Here is a 20,138-nt window from a genome sequence, read left to right on the forward strand (position 1 = left end):
TAAGGAGTGATGTAAACAAAAAATAACATCTGATGGGTTTCATAAAGGGTGTTGGATATCTAAGAAACAATGTATTAATGCTTAGCAGGGTTGTAGCTAGAAAGACCCCATACCATTTTTTAAGTAACATTTTGAAAGTGTTGTGAGCCACTGAAACAGTTTCACCTCACTAGCTACAGCCCTGGCCTAGAGGCTCATTTTCCTGTGCTTGTAGTGTGCTGTGATTACCTGTGGCGCAGGTAAATCCGTTCAGGATCGTGGGGTGGCGCCGTTATGTGCGAGTATCTGTGATTCCTTCCGCAACCGACAGAAGGAAAAACTCCGATACCTGCCTACACTTGCTGCTGCATGGACAACACCCGTAAAACTAACCATTTCATCGTTTTACAGTGTTTCCGATACATGAAACACTCTATCCAGAGCCGTTTACGCTTTTGGATATAATTAAGAAATTGTTTCGGAGGTTATAGATGGAATATCAAATGGACGACTAGTTAAATCCTGGAGTTTCACCTGAAGCTTGCAAGAGTTCCTCGAGGAGTCCACACAGGACTGAAAGTTTATCAAGGGTGTGATACAGGAAGTACCTTTAATTCATAATGGTAAGTGATTTAAAAGGGAAAAAACCTTGCTAATTACTAATTAAAATAATTTTTAGGTAGAGTTAATAAATTAAGAGCTGCAGCTGGCTCTAAATCTTGTTAACAAAGTTGTGATTGTTTGATAGGAATGGCTACTACTACAACATAGAAGTTGCACTTTAATTGTCGACGAAACAAATGGTTATTTATGAAGATTTATAAGACATTTGCGCGATTATTTTTCCTGTCAGAGTGAATCAGTGAAATCTCAAATCATGAGTAGCCTATGGCCTGAATAACTATGGTCCAGGAATAACTTTTGAAAAACGTTTATTAGGTCGACAATGTTTTGCTCGTCTAACACTATCAAACTCGATTTTGGGACATTACATAAACAAGAATTCTGTTAAGAAAATCTAAAGCACAATAACTTCATTAAATCCTAGGATTCAAGACAATTCATACAATTCTATTGATGAAAATGTCAGTGAGTTCCACTGGGGGGAAATCATAAAAACAAATAAACTTGAGTAATCTGAGTTCAAATTCAATTCAAGCCTGAAAATAAAACATTTGTGGATTTTTATTTTTCTCTTTAGAATCTGGGAGGGAAGCACGCATATTTTCAGAATTACTGTTTACGACTTATTAAAGGAGTAGATATATGTATCACATATATTAATTGTTATACTTAATTCTTAATCTCCTGACTAAGCATTTGCCTAAAGTTTTTTTGCTTGGGGGTAAATAGAAATATGGCTTACAATTCTTTGTTTTGTTGTAGACCTAGACCGCATATTCCTGACTAAATAACATTCGTTTAAATATAATCTGTACAGGAGCTCAAAGTCTCCGTAGTAGTTTTGTTATTGTCACAGTACTGTCTTGTCAAAGTGTCAGAGGCTCAAAAGTCTCACGACAGAAAGTATTTTATAAATGTCATTTCCTCCTATGTGCATGGTTACCACTGGTTCTCAGTTAATCAGTATATTCTTACACTTATTAACTCTTTAATAAACTTGTTAACCTATTAATTCTGCTCAACACCAGCCAAATGTTGCAGTGCAAATGTTTAAAGTTCTAGAATGCATTTAAAGCTTTATTTACCCAACAGTATGTCAGCATTCGATCACAGGTGACCATAGAGATGTGTTTGAATAAATAACCTGTCCTCTGTCTCTCTCGCACAGGGAAGCAAAGAGAAATATCACTGGCAGACCCAGAATGTTAAGGTCAGTGGTGTGGACGACATGGTCCTCCTCTCCAAGATCAGTGAAGAAGCCATCACAGATAACCTCAAGAAAAGATACATGGATGACTACATTTTTGTATCCTTATGTCTGAAATAATTACAATTATTTAGTTATTTGGCATACTTAAATATACACTACTTCTCTAAAGTTCTATCTATCTATCTATCTATCTATCTATCTATCTATCTATCTATATATATATATATATATATATATATATATATATATATATATATATATATATATGATTATATGTGATATATATATATTGAATATGATTATACACCCCTCACATTTCAGCAACCATTTTATTATATGTTCTCAAGGGACAATTCTATAGAAATGAAACTTGGATATATTTTAGAGTAGTCAATGTGCAGCTTGTATAGCAGTACAGATTTACTGTCCTCTGAAAATTACTCAACATACAGCCATTATTGTCTAAATAACTGGCAACACCCTAAGTGAACATGTCAAAACTGTGTCCAAAGTGTCAATATTTTGTGTGAGCACCACTGTTATTTAGCACTGCCTTAATCATCCTGGGCATGGAGTTCACCAGAGCTGCACAGGTTAGGGATCCTCTTCCACTCCTCCATAATGACATCACGGAGCTGCTGGATGTTAGACACATGGCGCTTCTCCACCTTCCGCTTGAGGATGCCCCACAGGTGCTCAGTAGGGTTCAGGTCTTGAGACATACTTGGTCACTCCATGACCTTCACCTTCAGCTTCCTCAGCAAGGCAGTTGTCATCTTAGTGGTGTGTTTGGGGTCGTTATCATGTTGGAAAACTGCCGTTTCTGAAGGGAGGGCATCATGTTCTGCTTCAGAATGTCACAGTACATGTTGGAATCCATGTTTCCCCAAATGAAGCAGAGCTCCCCAGTACCAGCAGCAATCATGCAGCCCCAGACCATGATGCTACCATCACCATGCTTGACTGTAGGCAAGACACAGTTTTCTTGGTGCTCCTCACCAGGGCGTCGCCACACATGCTGGACACCATCTGAGCCAAACAAGTTTATCTTAGTCTCATCAGACCACAGGACATGGTTCCAGTAATTCAAGCTCTTGGCAGGTTGTCCAAGGTGCGTGGGGGGTTGACGGTGGGGTTTAGTTTGAGCTTCTGCCCCTTTGTTCACGGTTTCTATCGAGGGATAACAATCTATCTCCAACATGAACATGATGAATAGGACATGTGGCTTTGCATGGTTAAATGACATACAGCTGTTATCACTTAGGTTGTACTCACTTTTGTTGCCAGCTATTTTGACAATCATGGCTATAAGTTATTTTCAGAGAACAGTAAATCTATACTGCTATACAAGCAGCATATTGACTACACTAAAATATATCCAAGTTTCATTTCTATAGTATTGTCCCTTGAGAAGATATACTAAAATGGCTGCTGAAATGTGAGGGGTGTACTCACTTTTGTGAGATACTGTGTGTGTGTGATATATATATACATACATACACACACACACACACACACACACACACACACACACACACACACACACACACACACACACACACACACACACATTGATTTGGAGACTGCTGTCCCTTTTCCCTGCTCTCCAAATGTCATAAATATGCATTTGAGAGAAGCAAACTTCTGATAGCTTATCTCACATCCCTTTATTTCAACCTACCAGCTTTTGTTTTTGCCATAACCAACTCTTCAGACATACATTGGTCCTGTGCTGATATCAGTGAACCCCTTCAAACAGCTGCCATATTTCACAGACCGTGAGATTGAACTTTATCAGGGAGCCGTAAGTACAGCATACCTAAATACATGAATAAGAAATGGAATTAAAGTTCAGATGAATAATCATTCCTGCAGGATAAGACATATACACATGGACAGACAGAGCAGAGCAATGCCATTGCATGTCCAGTCTTGCCATTGACTTCCAGAGACTGCCTGCGGATTTGTATTTGTTAACATCTTCCACTGGATGGCCAAATCATAGATAGCACAGATGCAAATAAGGAGGTTTTTCTGTTTACGGAATGATATCACTACCTCAATTTCATGCAAATGTGACTTTTAATTTTCCAAGACTGCCGTATTAAATTCCACGATGTACATGTATTCTGTCGCTCCCAGGCACAGTATGAGAATCCCCCCCACATCTACGCTCTGGCCGACAATGTGTACCGCAACATGATGATTGACTCAGAGAACCAGTGTGTGATTATCAGGTCAGGGATCAAGGATCTGACGCCCTCACCATGAGGCACCTTGAAAGTATGTGTGTGGTATCAAATGTTTGCATTATATGTGGTCTAAATGTGTCTGTTACAGCGGAGAGAGTGGAGCAGGAAAGACAGTGGCAGCCAAGTACATTATGAGCTACATCTCCAAAGTCTCAGGAGGTGGGCCTAAAGTTCAGGTGAGTTTATTGTCTGCTAGATCAGGGTTTCCCAAACTGGGGTTTGCAAATCTCTTGGGCTTTGTGAGGAAGTTTAGGGAGTTTGATGAAAAGCTGATAATAGGGCTGTCGCGGTTAAGGAATTTCCCTTGCGGTATTTTTGAGTGGCTCAATAGCGCGATATGCGGTATTACCGCCATATATATATATATATATATATATATATATATATATATATATATATATATATATATATATATATATATATATATATATAGAGAGAGAGAGAGAGAGAGAGAGAGAGAGAGAGAGAGTCATATTCAATAACGAAACTAAATAGAGCATTGAAGTAAAGAGAATGTCAAAATAAGGGTCTACAAAACAGAACATAAACCTGACAATAAGATGGTAGAGCTATTGTTGTATGTATAATAGTTAGTTTCCTCGAATCTGACAAAACAAGACTTTCTGCTGATATTTCACGAGTATAAGCAGAACTAACGTTACTCATCTCTGCGCGTTCTAAACGGCAGTCAGTGCAGTTACATTGTTGTGACACAAGGTGGCGGCAAGGGACTGTCTTTGAGTCTTTAAACCGTTCATTCAACTGCACGTTCAAAAACGCAGATTCATTCAAAGAGAGATGAAATGAAACAAGCTGTTGAAATCATTTTAACGTTGAGCGTCACTTTATAAGGCTCAGCTGACCAGTAATGCTTCGATGCTAAGGCAGAGATTTCGCTATCCTTGGACACGACAACTTTTTTTCACGAATATATGTCTCGGCCTGAAGGACAGACGCAGGTAATCGCACACGCTCCGTCGATCTCTCTCACATTCACTGTCTGTTTAGGCTTGTTTAGTGCAAATCTACGGAGCCTCTGTACAAATCACCATGGTACACATTATGCTATCATTATTACCTTATTTAATATTTAGTACACGTGTATGAAGTGTAAAACGAGAAGGACATAGCCTTTCAAAAAATAGAAAACATGCAAATATCGCGGTTGCTGCGGTTTTTGCAGTGTTCTGCGGTTGGCTCGTCAAAAGCGCGGTATTACGAAATTGCGGTTATAGCGACAGCCCTAGCTGATAATTCATTAAATATAATAAAATGAATAAATGAATGTATTTTAAATTCAGTAAATATAAAATGAATAATAATTAATAAAATAAATATGAAAACAGTAAAAAAAAAAAAAAAAACACTTACTAAGAAAAGATTAAGTGTTTTATTTGTTGACTTGAATGTCACGTCACCATTAACCAACATTAGAGAAACATGAACATGCAAATGTGTTGCTAAATAAACTTAAAATCTCAGGGAGGTACTTCAAGTAAGTATTTTAGGTCAAACAGGTGTGGCTGACAAAAAAGTTTGTGAATCCCTGTGCTAGATGGCCATTTGCTTAAAAAGAGCCAGACTGAACTGAACCCAATCTGTGAACTCATGGGTGTGGTTGTTTCTTTTGTTAATATTGCCCACATTTTGTGCTTATTGTATGTGAAATGTTGCACCCTTGAAATCACCTAAATGGTTATCTGAGATGAAAAACAGTGATCTCTTTGTTTTTTCTGTGACATTGAACAGTTTGCTACCAGATGTAATTATATGGAATGAATCAGGAGCTATAAAATTAATTTCATTTAAACTACTTTTCATAGTTTAAACAAATGAACAGTGTTCAGTGTACAAGTCTAGTGTTTATCATACATGGCATACTTGAACTGTCTGTGATGTCATGTTGTTTCCTCTTTCCTTGTTTAGCATGTTAAAGACATCATTCTCCAGTCTAACCCCCTCCTGGAGGCTTTTGGGAATGCCAAAACCGTCCGCAACAACAACTCCAGTCGCTTTGTAAGTCTTGCCGCAATGATTAGTCTCAAACTATATATATATATATATATATATATATATATATATATATATATATATATATATATATATATATATATATATATACACACACACAATACTAATATTACATATAATAATAATAATAATAATAATAATAATAATGTAATATAATAATAATAATTTTGTGTATATATTGTGTGTATAATTTTAATTTATATATATATATATATATATATATATATATATATATATATATATCAAATTTTGTTAAAAGTAAAATGTAAGAATCATTCATTTTAAATTCTATAAATATCATGCAAATTATAAAATAATATTGAAATTTTAATCAAATAAAATATTTTTTAATATTATTTTAACGATTTTTTCAGAAGATTTTTGCTGTTCAGTCTCTGGAATAGGTGTGCTTTCTAGTTTTAAGAATGTCATTTGGAGCATGCTGGTTCTCAACATGTCATAGCTTGTTGGCTGTTGCAGGATGTGTTTGCTGGTGTGCAGTTTGTGTGTGTGTGTGTGTGTAGACTGTGAAGTTGTAGTTCAGTAGGCTTTACTGTTCATTTCCTTTTCTGCAGTAGTACTGTATGTCAACACATAATATGTAATAATATCAGTGTACAAGCTTTGAGTTCACTGCATAATATGTTTATTTCATACTTCAGGGAAAATACTTTGAAATACAGTTCAGCCGAGGAGGAGAACCAGATGGTGGAAAGATCTCTAACTTCCTACTGGAAAAATCCAGAGTAGTGTCTCAGAACCATGGGGAAAGGAATTTCCATATATACTACCAGGTAAATCTGTGAACTCAAGGAAACACGTCTAAGAAAAGATCATTGCAGGGAATGATGTGTAATGCAAGTTGACAAATTGTTGTGTGTCATGTTAGGTCAGTATGATTTAAGGCCAATTATGGATTGTATTGTGTCATACTAGTAGCTTATGCTACTTAATCAGGGCAGTATTGAAGATTAGAGTTTTTAAATTGCACAAAAGTCCTGTATGTTGTTAATACCACTGGCTTATCTCCGATGTTTTCGTATCAGCTCTTGCAAGGAGCCACCAAGGAACAGAGAGAGAATTTAGGCGTCACAACCCCTGATTACTACTTCTACTTAAACCAGTCCAGCACCTACACTGTGGAGGACGTCAATGACAAGAAGGAGTTTGAAGACACAATGGTGGGTGTAAAGCATTGTATCCTAATACAAACCACCTAGTTGTGTTCCTGCCATTCAGTATATACAATCTCATAATGATAAATTATAAATATTACATTTTTAGGCTGCCATGTCTGTGGTCGGCCTTTCTGTGGATGCACAGGATACTGTGCTGCAGATTGTGGCAGCAATCCTCCATCTTGGAAACATCGCTTTCAGAGAGGAGGGCAATTATGCTGTGGTGGAGAGTGAAGACTGTGAGTTTATTCTTGTATTTATTCATTTAGCAGGTCTGTGTTTCTGATTCCAAGTGAGAAGTACAAAACAAGAAATTCTTGTATACAGATAAGTATCTTACCTAATGTAATGTAAATTCACTTTCTCGCTCTGCTGCAGTCCTGGCATTCCCGTCATACCTTTTGGGAATCAATCAGGATGGTCTAAAAAGGAAATTGACCAGTCGCATCATGGACAGCAAGTGGGGTGGCAAGACGGAGACTATTTCTGTCACCTTAAACACGGAGCAGGCCTCCTTCACTCGAGATGCCCTGTCTAAAGCACTGTATTCTAGACTCTTTGACTACTTGGTTGATGTAAGTCAATCTGCTAGATTTAAATTACCAAAAAAATATGTTTTGTGTTCCTACGTATGGTTTATACCAGGGTTGTCAAAAGTACTGGTTCTTCGGTACCAAGTCGGTACTGAAATTTAAAAAAATGTGACGATACCAGCATTTCTGCAGTACCGGTATTACCAGGTATATTCGGCACCTGCTGCTAGGCGGCTGTTTTCAAATGCCCCCATGTGTATCGTGTAAGCGATTACATACACATCTGTTGAGCACTTGAACGTCGTAGCCAATCAGAGGTGTTTAAGTTAGTCAGAATCTGCTCAACACCTCTTAAAACACTGGAGTTTTCATTCACCGCGTTCTTTAAAGTTCTGCACTCTGGCGAATCCTTACCAACAAATCGAAAACACAATGTAAATAAGAGATGCATTATGCAGTGTAGACAGCTTTTTTGATTATAGTGGGAGTTTTCGCAGAAGTGTAGATCTCAATGAGCAGGCGCTGAATGTAGCCTAAGTGATTGACAGCTTCAGTAATTATAAAAGGAGTGCTCTTTGCTTGCTTTCTGTTTATAACATATACAATTTGAACAAAAGTTTTGTTTTTCATGCTGCTCAGTACACTGCAAAGTTTATGGTTTTACAACTGCATTTAAATGCTTATGTGAAATGTGAAACTGCAATGATTGACAGTGATATAACCACAGCAACAGACAGGACAAAACAATCTGATACTGTATGTCAAAATAGACGTGCAGTAAAAGGTTAGTTCACCCAAAAATGAAAATTCTGTCATTAATTACTCAACCTCACGTCGTTTGGAACGCACAATATTTTTGATGAAATCCGAGAGCTCTCTGACCCCTCCATTGATTGACTGCAATTTAATGAACACTTTCAAGGCCCAGAAAGGTAGTAAAGGCCTCGTTAAAATAGTCCACGTGACTACAGTGGTTCAACCTTACTTTTATAAGCGACGAGAATACTTTACAAAACAAAAATAACAACTTTATTCAACAATTTCTTCTTTTCCCTGTCCTGCTGTTTACATTTTAGTTTTCAGGTTCTACATCAAAACGCCAGCTCAGTATTGGCCAATGCTGTACATGTGAGCAGCACAACGCATATGTGTCTGCTGATCCAGGAGCCGGCCAATAATGAGTCGGCGTTCTGACGTAGAACCTGGAAGTGCTGAACTGTGTCTACAACGTAAACAGCGTAGGCGAATTTTTCACTTAGTCATTTTATAAAGTGTTTAATTATAAGCATTTGAAGGCAACATTTTAATTGTATTATTTACTTATAGTTATTATCATCATAAATAATAAACTCTAATTTAATTAAATTAAAAAAGAAAATCAAATAATTAAAGGATTAGTTCACTTTGAAATGAAAATTAGTAATAAATATCCTGACGCATCTGAGCTTTATAATGGCAGCGATAGGGATAAATGAGAATGAGCTGAAGAAAGCGTCTCCATTCACATCCATCCATCATAAATATGTGCTCCACACGGCTCTGGGGGGTTAATAAAGGCCTTCTGAAGCGAAGCGTTTGCGTAAAAAAAAAAAGTTCTGCGCACGTTGAATATGGAAGGCGGCTTGTGCGGAAGCTAGATATTTTACTTCATAACTTGTTAAATATGGATTTTTTTTTTTTACACAATTGCATCGCTTTGCTTCAGAAGGCCTTTATTAACCCCCCGGAGCCATGTGGAGCACATATTTATGATGGATGGATGTGGATGGAGACGCTTTCTTCAGCTCATTCTCATTGATCCCTATCACTGCCATTTTAAAGCTCGGATGCGGATATTTATTTAAAGGTGCCCTAGAATCAAAAATTGAATTTATCCGGGCATAGTTAAATAACAAGAGTTCAGTACATGGAAAAGACATACAATGAGTTTCAAACCTCATTGCTTCCTCCTTCTTATATAAATCTCTTTTGTTTAAAAGACTTCCGGAAAACACACGGATCTCAACATAACACCGACTGTTACGTAACAGTCGGGATCATTAATATGTATGACCCCAATATTTGCATATATGCCAGCCCATGTTCAAGGCATTAGACAAGGAAAGGCAGTATTAACGTCTGGATCTGTGCACAGACAAGGTAAGCCAGCAAGAACAACAGCGAAAAATGGCAGATGGAGCAATAATAACTGACATGATCCATGATAGCATGATATTTTTAGTGATATTTGTAAATTGTCTTTCTAAATGTTTCGTTAGCATGTTGCTAATGTACTGTTAAATGTGGTTAAAGTTACCATCGTTTCTTACTGTATTCACGGACACAAGAGCCGTCGCTATTTTCACTTTTAAACATGTGCAGTCTGTATAATTCATAAACACAACTTTACTTTATAAATCTCTCCAACAGTGTAGCATTAGCCGTTAGCCACAGAGCATATAGCCTCAAACTCATACAGAATCAAACATAAACATCAAAATAAATACTTTACTCACATAATTCGAAGCATGCATACAGCATGCATGACGAACATCTTGTAAATATCCATTTGAGGGTTATATTAGCTGTGTGAACTTTGTAAATGCACTGTAATATAGTCGAGAGCTCGTGTGGCAGGGAGCACTCGATTTAAAGGGGCGGCGCTGCCAAAATCAGGGTATAGTTAATGATGCCCCAAAATAGGCAGTTTAAAAAATTAATTTAAAAAAATCTATGGGGTATTTTGAGCTGAAACTTCACAGACACATTCAGGAGACACCTTAGACTTATATTACATCTTGTGAAAAAGCATTCTTGGGCACCTTTAATATATCTCCGATTGTGTTCATCAGAAAAAAGAAAGTCATATACACCTAGGATGGTTTGAGGGTGAGTAAAGCTTGGGCTAATTTTCATTTCAAAGTGAAGTAATCCTTTAAATAAATTGGTAAAATATTTCCAGTTACGGTACCGAATGTCTGTGGTACTGAAACCAGTACAGAGAATCATGGAATTTTACTGGTATTGGTACTGGAATTTTGGTACTGTGACAACCCTAGTATATACTACTTCAAAAGTTTGGGGTCAGTAAGAATTTTTTGTTGAAAGACATTAATAATTTTATTCAGCAAGGAAGGCCTCATTAAATTGAAATTGAAATAGTAAGTGACTGGGGCACTACACTGGGGCATTAGGACCCATACAGACCACAGGGTGAGCACCCCCTGCTGGCCTCACTAACACCTCTTCCAGCAGCAACCTGGTTTTCCCATGAGGTCTCCCATCCAGGTACTGACCAGGCTCAACCCTGCTTAGCTTCAGTGGGCAACCAGTCTTGGGCTACATGGTGATATGGCTGTGACAGGAATATATTACATTTTAAAATATTTCTCAGTATAACAAATAAATGCAGCCTTTTGAGTGTGAAACACTTCTTTCAAAAATATTGAAATATCTTACTGACCCCAAACTTTTCAGTAGTTTATATGTCGCAAAAAAAAAAAATCATTTAAATTGGTTTCTGCTTGCATTTGCAGGCCATAAACAAGGCAATGCAGAAAGACCGTGAGGATTTAAACATTGGAGTTCTGGACATCTATGGCTTTGAAATCTTTCAGGTGAATTTAGTTATATTTTCTAAATTCATCTCATTTTTACTCCTCATATTCAGTTTAAACAACCTCATGCCTTTTTTTTCTCCAGAAAAATGGATTTGAACAATTCTGCATTAACTTTGTGAATGAAAAACTGCAGCAGATTTTTATTGAGCTCACACTAAAAGCAGAGCAGGTGAGAATAATTATATTTAATAAACCAATGCAAATAGGCCTCTATAGAAGTGTTTGCTAATGTTTTCCGCTAACTCTTTTGCAGGAAGAGTACGTGCAAGAGGGAATCAAATGGACCGCCATTGAGTACTTTAACAACAAAGTTGTATGTGATTTAATTGAGTCCAAAGTGGTGAGTTTACACTTTCAGGGTTTTCTGCATCAAAATGTTTATCATGCATAACATCGCCCGTTCATCTAATGGCATCTAATGTCCACCTTTATAACCCAGAATCCTATTGGCATCATGAGCATCTTGGATGATGTGTGTGCCACCATGCATGCGAAAGGAGAGGGTGCAGACCAGACTCTGCTGCAAAAGCTGCAGTCACAAATTGGCACTCATGAGCATTTCAACAGCTGGAACAAAGGTTTCATAGTGCACCACTACGCAGGCAAGGTAAGAGACACTTTTCAAATGTTCAAATAGAGCTCTATATATAGATAAATATCTATTTAGCAAACATCTTTAGCAAAATAAAGTTTCAAACTCAGGTATATATAAATGGTAAACAGTATAAAATGCATCTTTTTGATGGTTGGCAGTAGTGTGGTTTAGAGGCCTTGTTACCATATACCAGACCGACCCGTGTCCTAGGTATTCGTCAAAGTTTTGGACTTGAAACCTCTTGGGTCAGACCTCAGGTTTCCGGATCGAAGTGGACTGCTGTAGACCTCTAGTGTGGCTACAACACTGCCCCCCTGTGGATGTAGTTTGTGTGAATCTCATAGCTTTGTCTTTTTGCTAATTAAATGTACTGATTGAATCTCTTTTATTTTAATTTCCATAAAACAGCAATCATTTATCAAGCTCTCAACAGAGTTCTTTGGCCCAGCACAAGCAGTTGGATGGATTGAAATATAGCTGAATATAGATGTGTTTGTTTTAGAGAGTGCTTCCAGCAAGTAGAGTCACACTAATATTGATTGTCTTCCTGGTGAGAGTAATAAGAGCCCTTATTTCCAGGTGTCTTATGATGTGAGCGGCTTCTGTGAGAGGAACAGGGATGTGCTGTTCAGTGACATCATCGAGCTCATGCAGAGCAGTGAGTTGTAAGTGGTTATTTGGATATTTTATTTGTTTTTTTTTTTTTTTTTTTTTTTTTTTTTAGCCCAGGTCAGCTGAAGCTTTTTAAAAGCCCCTAAATGCACTCATGCACTGATGCAGAACATCTGCAGTTCAGCTGTATTTCCTTAATGAAATAATAAGTCACATAAATAAATAATAAAATCAATAAGGTGTAGCATTTTTATGGAGGATGATGAGTTGTTTATCTTCTTGTGAGAGATATTCTGTGGTGTATTACTTCACTAGAGACAGCTCTGATTATGTCTTCCATAAACGATATTAGTGTTTCAGAGATGTTTGAAATGGTTAATCCCTTTTTCTGGTCATCCCCATAGCGCCTTCATCAAAGATCTGTTCCCAGAGAACCTTGAGGCTGAGAAAAGGGGCCGTCCCACCACTGCAGGTTCAAAGATTAAGGTGAAATAATAGACTTATAAAATATAGAAATGCACTCTTAAAAACTGAACTAGAGACATTCCTATAATTTGATTTGAACCATGTATTCTGTTTACTTACATTTTGTGCCTGGCGAGTGTTTTGGAGCCTGTGTATTGTTATTTATGAATGTGATATTACGCTCATAAATTTATGTGATGCTATTGTTAATTTTCTGTCTTTGATTTTCTCTCTTCTCCCCTTACAGAAACAAGCAAATAATCTTGTCCAGACATTAATGAAATGCACCCCACACTATATTCGATGCATCAAGCCCAACGAGACCAAAAAGCCTCGCGACTGGGAGGAAAGCCGTGTCAAACACCAGGTGGAATATCTGGGACTGCGAGAGAACATCCGTGTGCGCAGGGCCGGCTACGCCTTCCGACGTGTCTTCAAGAAATTCCTACAAAGGTAAAATCACCCAAATGCTAATTATGGGAATTTTGATAAGTTGCACTTGTAAAATGTGATGTACTATAATTAACGGTTCTATTATACTTGCTCAGATATGCCATCTTGACCAAAGAATCATGGCCCCAGTGGCGTGGAGATGAAAAACAGGGTGTCCTGCACCTTTTAAAATCTGTCAACATGGACTCTGACCAGTACCAGCTGGGCAAGACCAAAATCTTCATCAAGGCCCCAGAATCTGTATGTATTATGCTGCGGTCATACTAGACTTTGAGTACGTAAAATATTTATGGACACATCAACGGTTGCAAAATGACACTCTGCAGCGTATTTTTTAAAAACGTAATTCAACATATGATACATCAAAAATGTACTCCACTTTACTGCAGTCCTGCAAATGTAAATTTTCATTCTTTTAATTCAGCTAAAATGTCACGCTGTGTCATATTAGTCTTCTATTTGTTATACGTCTTCACGTGATACGCATTTACAGGGCAGAGTTCCACAAACTTGAATTTTGGAACACAGCGAAATGCAAAACTTATTTGCTTGAGCTTGCATTTCCTGTGTCTCACATGTTCAAGCGTGTAAATGTAAGTCAGTGGCGCAAAAAGTGTAATGTGACCACCCCTTTAGTTTGTAAGTTGAAGGTAATTAAGGTAATGGATAATTTCACAGTTGTGATTTAATGTGATGTTTTCTGAAATATGAGAAATAATAATCTAATTCATTAAATGAACATTTGGGGCTGTGTTATTTTCCTGTGTTGCCATTGTAACTCATTTCTTCAGAGGTGGGTCTGTTTATTTTCATCAAGGACAAATTGAATTACTTCTCAGTTTGGCTACTTAAATGCATTCCTTGGGCGTCGTGCAAAAGATTAAAAGTAATTCAGTCATGTTAAGTGAATATTAAGAATTTCTTCAGCTGTTGTTCAAATGGCTTCTTTTTGGCCATGTTTATAAAGAATAGACTCTGCATGTTCAGGCAATAGTCTTGTGAACTTTAATGGGTTTAAACACTTCTCAAAGTTGTTTTGCATTTTGTTGATATTCTGATATTGCAGTGATGACTATGAAAATTAAGTATGACATGTTGATCTTCAGTTGTTCCTGCTGGAGGAGATGAGGGAAAGAAAATACAACGGATATGCTCGGGTAATCCAACAAGCCTGGCGCAAACACATCGCTGTGCGCAAGTATGTCCGCATGCGAGAGGAAGGTGAGAGCAAACTCAGATTTTCACGTTGATGCATGCAGAATAATAGACGCTTTTTATAGAAATATATATAAAGACTGTGTCCGGATCCCATTGTTCTTCTCCTGTATCAGTCAATAAAAGCCTCAAATAAACTCTATGGCCTTGGGAATACAATCAGATGAAATTCATATTAAATCATATTGCTGTTTTACTGATTCCAGCCTCTGACCTCCTGTTGAACAAGAAGGAGAGAAGAAAGAACAGTCTGAACCGCAATTTCATGGGAGACTACATCGGCACGGACAACCATCCGGAGATTCGGCAGTTTGTGGGTCGTAGGGAGAGGATTGACTTTGCTGATGTGGTGGTCAAATACGACCGCAGATTTAAGGTATGATTCAAAGTCCCATTTAACTTACTGAAACTCATGGATCACTTCCTCTGTAACTGTCTAGTAGTATTTTTTGCTAGATTACTGAAGCTGCTCAACAACAGATGTTTCGTCCTGCACATTGTAGTTCATCTCACATATTTTATGAGATCACATACTCATATGCTGTTTCAACACCCACAGACTGTCAAGCGTGACCTCATTCTCACCCCTAAGTTCCTCTATCTGATTGGACGTGAGAAGGTGAAACAGGGTCCTGAGAAAGGCCAGATCCAGGAGGTCTTGAAAAGGAAGATTGAGGTGGAGAAGATCCAGTCTGTCTCTCTTAGGTACTTTATCATGCAATATGCATGATAACCTTTAGGACATGAATGTTCTCCCTATATTACAGCTTCAAAATGCATAATAAATCATACAATTACAGCATAATGAAAAATCTCAATGTTCTCTAACACTAAAGAACTTGAGCAAACATTTAAAGGGTTAGTTCACCCAAAAATGAAAATTCTGTCATTAATTACTCACCCTCGTGTCATTCCACACCCGTAAGACCTTCGTTCATTTTTGGAATACAAATTAAGATATTTTTGTTGAAATCCATGAGCTTTCTGGCCTCTGATAGACTGTTACGTTATTACTACTTTCAAAGCCCAGAAAGGTAGTAAAGACTTCGTTAAAATACTCCATGTGACAACAGTGGTTCAACCCTTAAATGCATGACTGTTTCGCCAATCATTCTTACATATTCGGGTCTTTATCGACCCGGATCTATATCTAACACGGAAGGATCTCTACCTGTCGCGATAATATAAAACTCCTCTGATATTAGAGTAACAATTACAGAAGAATAAAATAAATCGTATTTTGTTACCTTTTGGAGCTTGAAAGGGCTCCGTTTGAGCAGATGTTTTATGCCATCACCACTGTCCTCGTCAGAGCTCATTTCCCAGTAAATTCAGCAAATAATGGGCTAGTTTTATGTTTGAGGTCACGAATATGAGCCCATTCGCGATCTCAAACGTATTCTCAAAACTGTATAATTTTCAACATCTTCAAAATCAATATTTCGATTGCTAACAGCTTCACCAGATTCATCCTGTAACAGTTACAGTCATATTTGATTGCATTCAGTACTTGCTCTGCAGTAAATCGCTGAGCCATTTCATGTTTTTCTTATTATTTCGTTTTCTGTCTGAATGGCAACTGGCAATTTCTGTCTCGTCACTTCAGCATTGTGTATCAGACATTGCCACCTTGTGGAATAAAGGTGAATTGCACTTCCGTCATCTAAGATTCAATTATTTTTGTGCAGAAAAATATACGTACACTCATACACACCTCGGGTCGTTTGCGACCCTATACCATTTTTACAAAAAATGAATACAAAAATAGGCATTCTTTTATAATTTTATGATTTTTTTTTTCTTGTTATATTCTTTATAATTAATTGATTGAGGAATACCAAGAAGGTTGATGTCTAACTTTAAAAAATGAACGAGGAGGAGGGTAGTGAATGACGTCTCGGTATGCATTACCGAGGTATGCATTTAAGGGTTAATGTTACGAAGAGACGAGAATACTTTTTGTGCGCAAAAAGCAAACAAAAATAACGAGTTTATTCAGCAGTTCTTCTCTGTCAGTCTCCTGTGAGGTTTACATAGTAAACACAGTGCAGCACTTCCGTGTTCAACGTCAGAACACTGGCTCAGTATTGGTTGACACTGTTCACGTGAGCACCACGACACATGCATGTGATGCTGACGCAGGAGCCAGCCAATACTGAGTCGGCATTCTGATGTAGAACCTGGAAGTGCTGCACTGTGTTTACTATGTGAAAAGCATAGGAGACTGACATGGAAGAGAAGAAATTGTTGAATAAAGTCGTTATTTTTGTTTGTTTTTTGTGCACAAAAAGTATTCTCGTCACTTCATAACATAAAGGTTGAACCACTGTAGTCACATGGACAATTTTAATGATGTCTTTACTACCTTTCTGGGCCTTGAAAGTGGTAATAATGTTGCAGACTAACAGAGGTCAGAAAACTCTTGGATATCTTAATTTGTGTTCTGAAGATGAACCAAGGTCTTACAGGTGTGGAATGACATGAGTGTGAGTAATTAATGACAGAATTTTAATTTTGGGGCGAACTAACCCTTTAAGCAAGTTTGAATTGCATGATGATGATGGGTGGATCTCTTTCCTCAGCACACTACAGGATGACCTCTTCATACTGCACGAGGATCAATATGACAGTGTTCTGCAGTCTGTCTTTAAAACGGAGTTCCTCAGTCTGCTGTACAAGCGTTACGAGGAAAAAACACGGAAAAAGTTGCCACTCAAGTTCAACAACCTGTGAGCAATGTTTCCCTCATTGTGAAATTTACCATGTGCTGTATTACATCATACTCAGAAAAAGTATCATGTGCATATGTTGGTCTTGTAATTCTAACATTCAACATTTTTCTCTCTTAGACTTGAATTTAAGGTGAAGAAAGGGGGATGGGGTCCGTTTGCATCTGCTGGCTCTCGACAGATCCAATTTCAGATGGGTCAGGGGGACGATGCAGTTCTGAAGCCGAGCAGTAAGGTCCTGTCTGTCAGTATTGGCCCCGGTTTGCCTAAAAACGCAAGTGAGTGTGTGTTGAAATTTTAGTAAAACTAGTTTAGGGGGTGCAGTACCAAGGGATAGTTCCCCTAAAAATGAAAATTCTGTCATCATTTACTAGCCCTCAAGTCGTTCCAAACCCATATGAATTTCTTTCTTCTGCTGAACACAAAAGAAAATATTTTGAGGAATGTCGGCCCTATTGACTTCCATAGTATTTTTTCCCCATACTATGGAAGTCTATGGTGCCCATCAACTGTTTATTCAAAATATCTTCTTTTGTGTTCAGCAGAAGAATGTATTTTAAGTAAATTATTTCTGTGATGTCAAAGCTAAATTTTCAGGCATCAGTGTCACATAATCCTTCAGAAAACATTCTAATATGCTGATTTGATGCTCAATATTTAATCTTCTTCTTCTTCTTCTTATTATTATTATTATTATTATTATTATTATTATTATTATTATTATCAATGTTAAAAACAGTTGTGTTGCTTAATTTTTTTTTTGGAAACTGTGATACATTTTTATAGCATATTTATCAATTCTACAGGACCAACACGGCGTGACAACCGAAAGAGCAGGTACATGGGCAACCAGAATCGCAATGTAGGCCAGAATTCACGTGGTAAGTCCACAGTTTTATGTATTTCACAAGAATTGCTGCTAAACTGTTTTAGAAATGGTTTTAAAATATTTTTATGATTTCAGAAGCTCCCAAATCTGATGGTCGAGGTAGAGGAACCCAAGGGCAGCCCGCCGTTAGGAACTCTCTGCTCCGTCAGCAGTCCAGCATGGATCAGCCCACCCTTCCCCGACTCCAGGGATCTCGCCGCAGTCAGCAGGAGAGCCAGATCTACACTGATATGGGCTTCATGAAGGTTCCTGATCAAGGCGTGGCAGGGTGAGATGACGGATCATATGACAGCAGGAAGCTCAGATGAATGCTATTATCAGAATTATATCCTCCATGCCATACTGACTGAAGACTTTACAATCTCATAACCTGTTCAGCTGGAACTAGTTTTCACAGATCAGTACATGGCAGGCAATTGTGTACATGACATAATTAGGTTAATTATATATATTTTTAGTTTTTTTCTATTTTCAGTTTGTCAATTAAATTTAATTTTGTTTTCACTCTATCAATTTTAGTTTAGTTTGATCAGAGATACATTAAACTAAAAATATTTTGATTTTTTTTTTTTTTTTTCATTATTTTAGTAATTTTTGTAGTCATGTTTTTTGTAGCCACTTTTTTGTTTTAGTCCAATTATTATTAGTGTTTCTGGTTATTTCAGTCTTTCAAAGAAAATATTCTCTCTTTTCTTTCAGGATGCATCGCAGACGTTCGAAAGAGTACAAGCCTCTCCCAGGGTCAGGGCGACCCAAACCCAGACCCCGCACCCCACAATGCAGAGCACTCTACGCTTATGATGCTCAAGACACAGATGAGCTCAGCTTTCAAACAGATGAAATCATAGATATCCTAAGTGAAGGTAATCTATTTTTATACCATTAATAGTGAACTTTATACAGACTAAGTGAATTCTGCACTAACCCAAGATGTGCTGTCTGACCAGACCCCTCAGGTTGGTGGCTAGGCCGTCTTCGAGGAAAAGAAGGCGTGTTTCCTGGCAACTACGTTGAGAAGATCTAAACTGGCATGCTATTGGACAAAATGTGATTCATTGCAGAAATTAGATCAAGAAGAACAAAGCATCAGCATTATATCAAAGCAGCTCGGTGCCAAATCATACCCCCAAGTGCATGGATATTTACTGCAAATGGTGCCACTCTGACAAATATTCAGTAGGATCCTTCTTTAGACCCCGATGAACTTTTATGTGATTAATTTTTTTATAGAAAGTAATATTAGACATACATGTAGAAGAAAAACTATAATGTTGTTTTACCATAGGTTTTTAAATGTTTTTGGAGAATAGAATGAATACATCAATATTTTAATGTACTGTATTTTACTGAAGTTGTATTTTTTAAATATCAAAATTCTTCTTTTTTAGCGATATTGTGCAATTGTATAAAATCAGAAAAGCTGTTTTCAGATACTCGGAGAACAAAAATAAAATGGAACCATTTTTGGTTAATTTTTCCATTATAAGCATCATGGAAAGTGTTTTAAAGGCTTGTTAGTTCATTCAACAAGCACAATTTCCCCCCTTTATAGACAAATTTCCTAATTAAACAGTAAGATAGAGTGGGACATATTGAAGTGTTCATTGCATTATAGTTGCATCACAGCCGTGAGCCATAATGTCCTACTTGCTTGCTAGTCAGATGCAGGTGTCATTAGAGCAAGGGACTTGTTGTCTTTTGTAGTAATAATTTGATTAGACAAAAATCTGTTTAGTACAGGATAAGTCATGATAAATATTTTTGGTTAATTTTC

The 20,138-nt window shown here is 37.4% G+C and overlaps 1 protein-coding gene across 4 annotated transcripts; it reads left to right on the top strand.

Annotated features, from left to right (window-relative positions):
• The first annotated feature begins 195 nt into the window (after positions 1-195).
• myo1eb (myosin IEb) lies at positions 196-19,842 on the top strand. 4 transcript variants are annotated; one of them, XM_048211615.1, is made up of 27 exons: positions 196-602; positions 1,772-1,909; positions 3,528-3,617; positions 3,956-4,050; positions 4,154-4,241; positions 5,992-6,081; positions 6,759-6,890; positions 7,143-7,277; positions 7,381-7,513; positions 7,653-7,849; positions 11,323-11,403; positions 11,489-11,575; positions 11,660-11,746; positions 11,846-12,013; positions 12,581-12,666; positions 13,018-13,099; positions 13,326-13,531; positions 13,627-13,771; positions 14,638-14,752; positions 14,953-15,122; positions 15,306-15,451; positions 17,329-17,475; positions 17,596-17,753; positions 18,282-18,356; positions 18,443-18,632; positions 19,064-19,227; positions 19,312-19,842. In XM_048211615.1, exons 1-27 carry the CDS (start codon positions 600-602, stop codon positions 19,386-19,388), a joined length of 3,285 nt encoding a protein of 1,094 aa, XP_048067572.1. In that variant the 5' UTR covers positions 196-599; the 3' UTR covers positions 19,389-19,842. The 4 variants fall into 4 exon arrangements, with proteins under 4 accessions (XP_048067572.1, XP_048067570.1, XP_048067571.1 ...); XM_048211613.1 differs by having other exon boundaries at positions 199-602; positions 18,440-18,632; XM_048211614.1 differs by lacking the exon at positions 196-602 and adding an exon at positions 763-782 and having other exon boundaries at positions 18,440-18,632.
• Positions 19,843-20,138: the final 296 nt, after the last annotated feature.

This window comes from Megalobrama amblycephala, linkage group LG13 (genome assembly GCF_018812025.1).
Source record: "Megalobrama amblycephala isolate DHTTF-2021 linkage group LG13, ASM1881202v1, whole genome shotgun sequence".
In the NCBI taxonomy this organism is placed as follows: domain Eukaryota; kingdom Metazoa; phylum Chordata; class Actinopteri; order Cypriniformes; family Xenocyprididae; genus Megalobrama; species Megalobrama amblycephala.

Coding starts and splice junctions, on each gene's coding strand:
- myo1eb (XM_048211613.1), top strand. Junction 6,891..7,142: donor ATTTCCATATATACTACCAG/GTAAATCTGTGA, acceptor TTTTCGTATCAG/CTCTTGCAAGGAGCCACCAA. Junction 11,576..11,659: donor TCACACTAAAAGCAGAGCAG/GTGAGAATAATT, acceptor ACTCTTTTGCAG/GAAGAGTACGTGCAAGAGGG.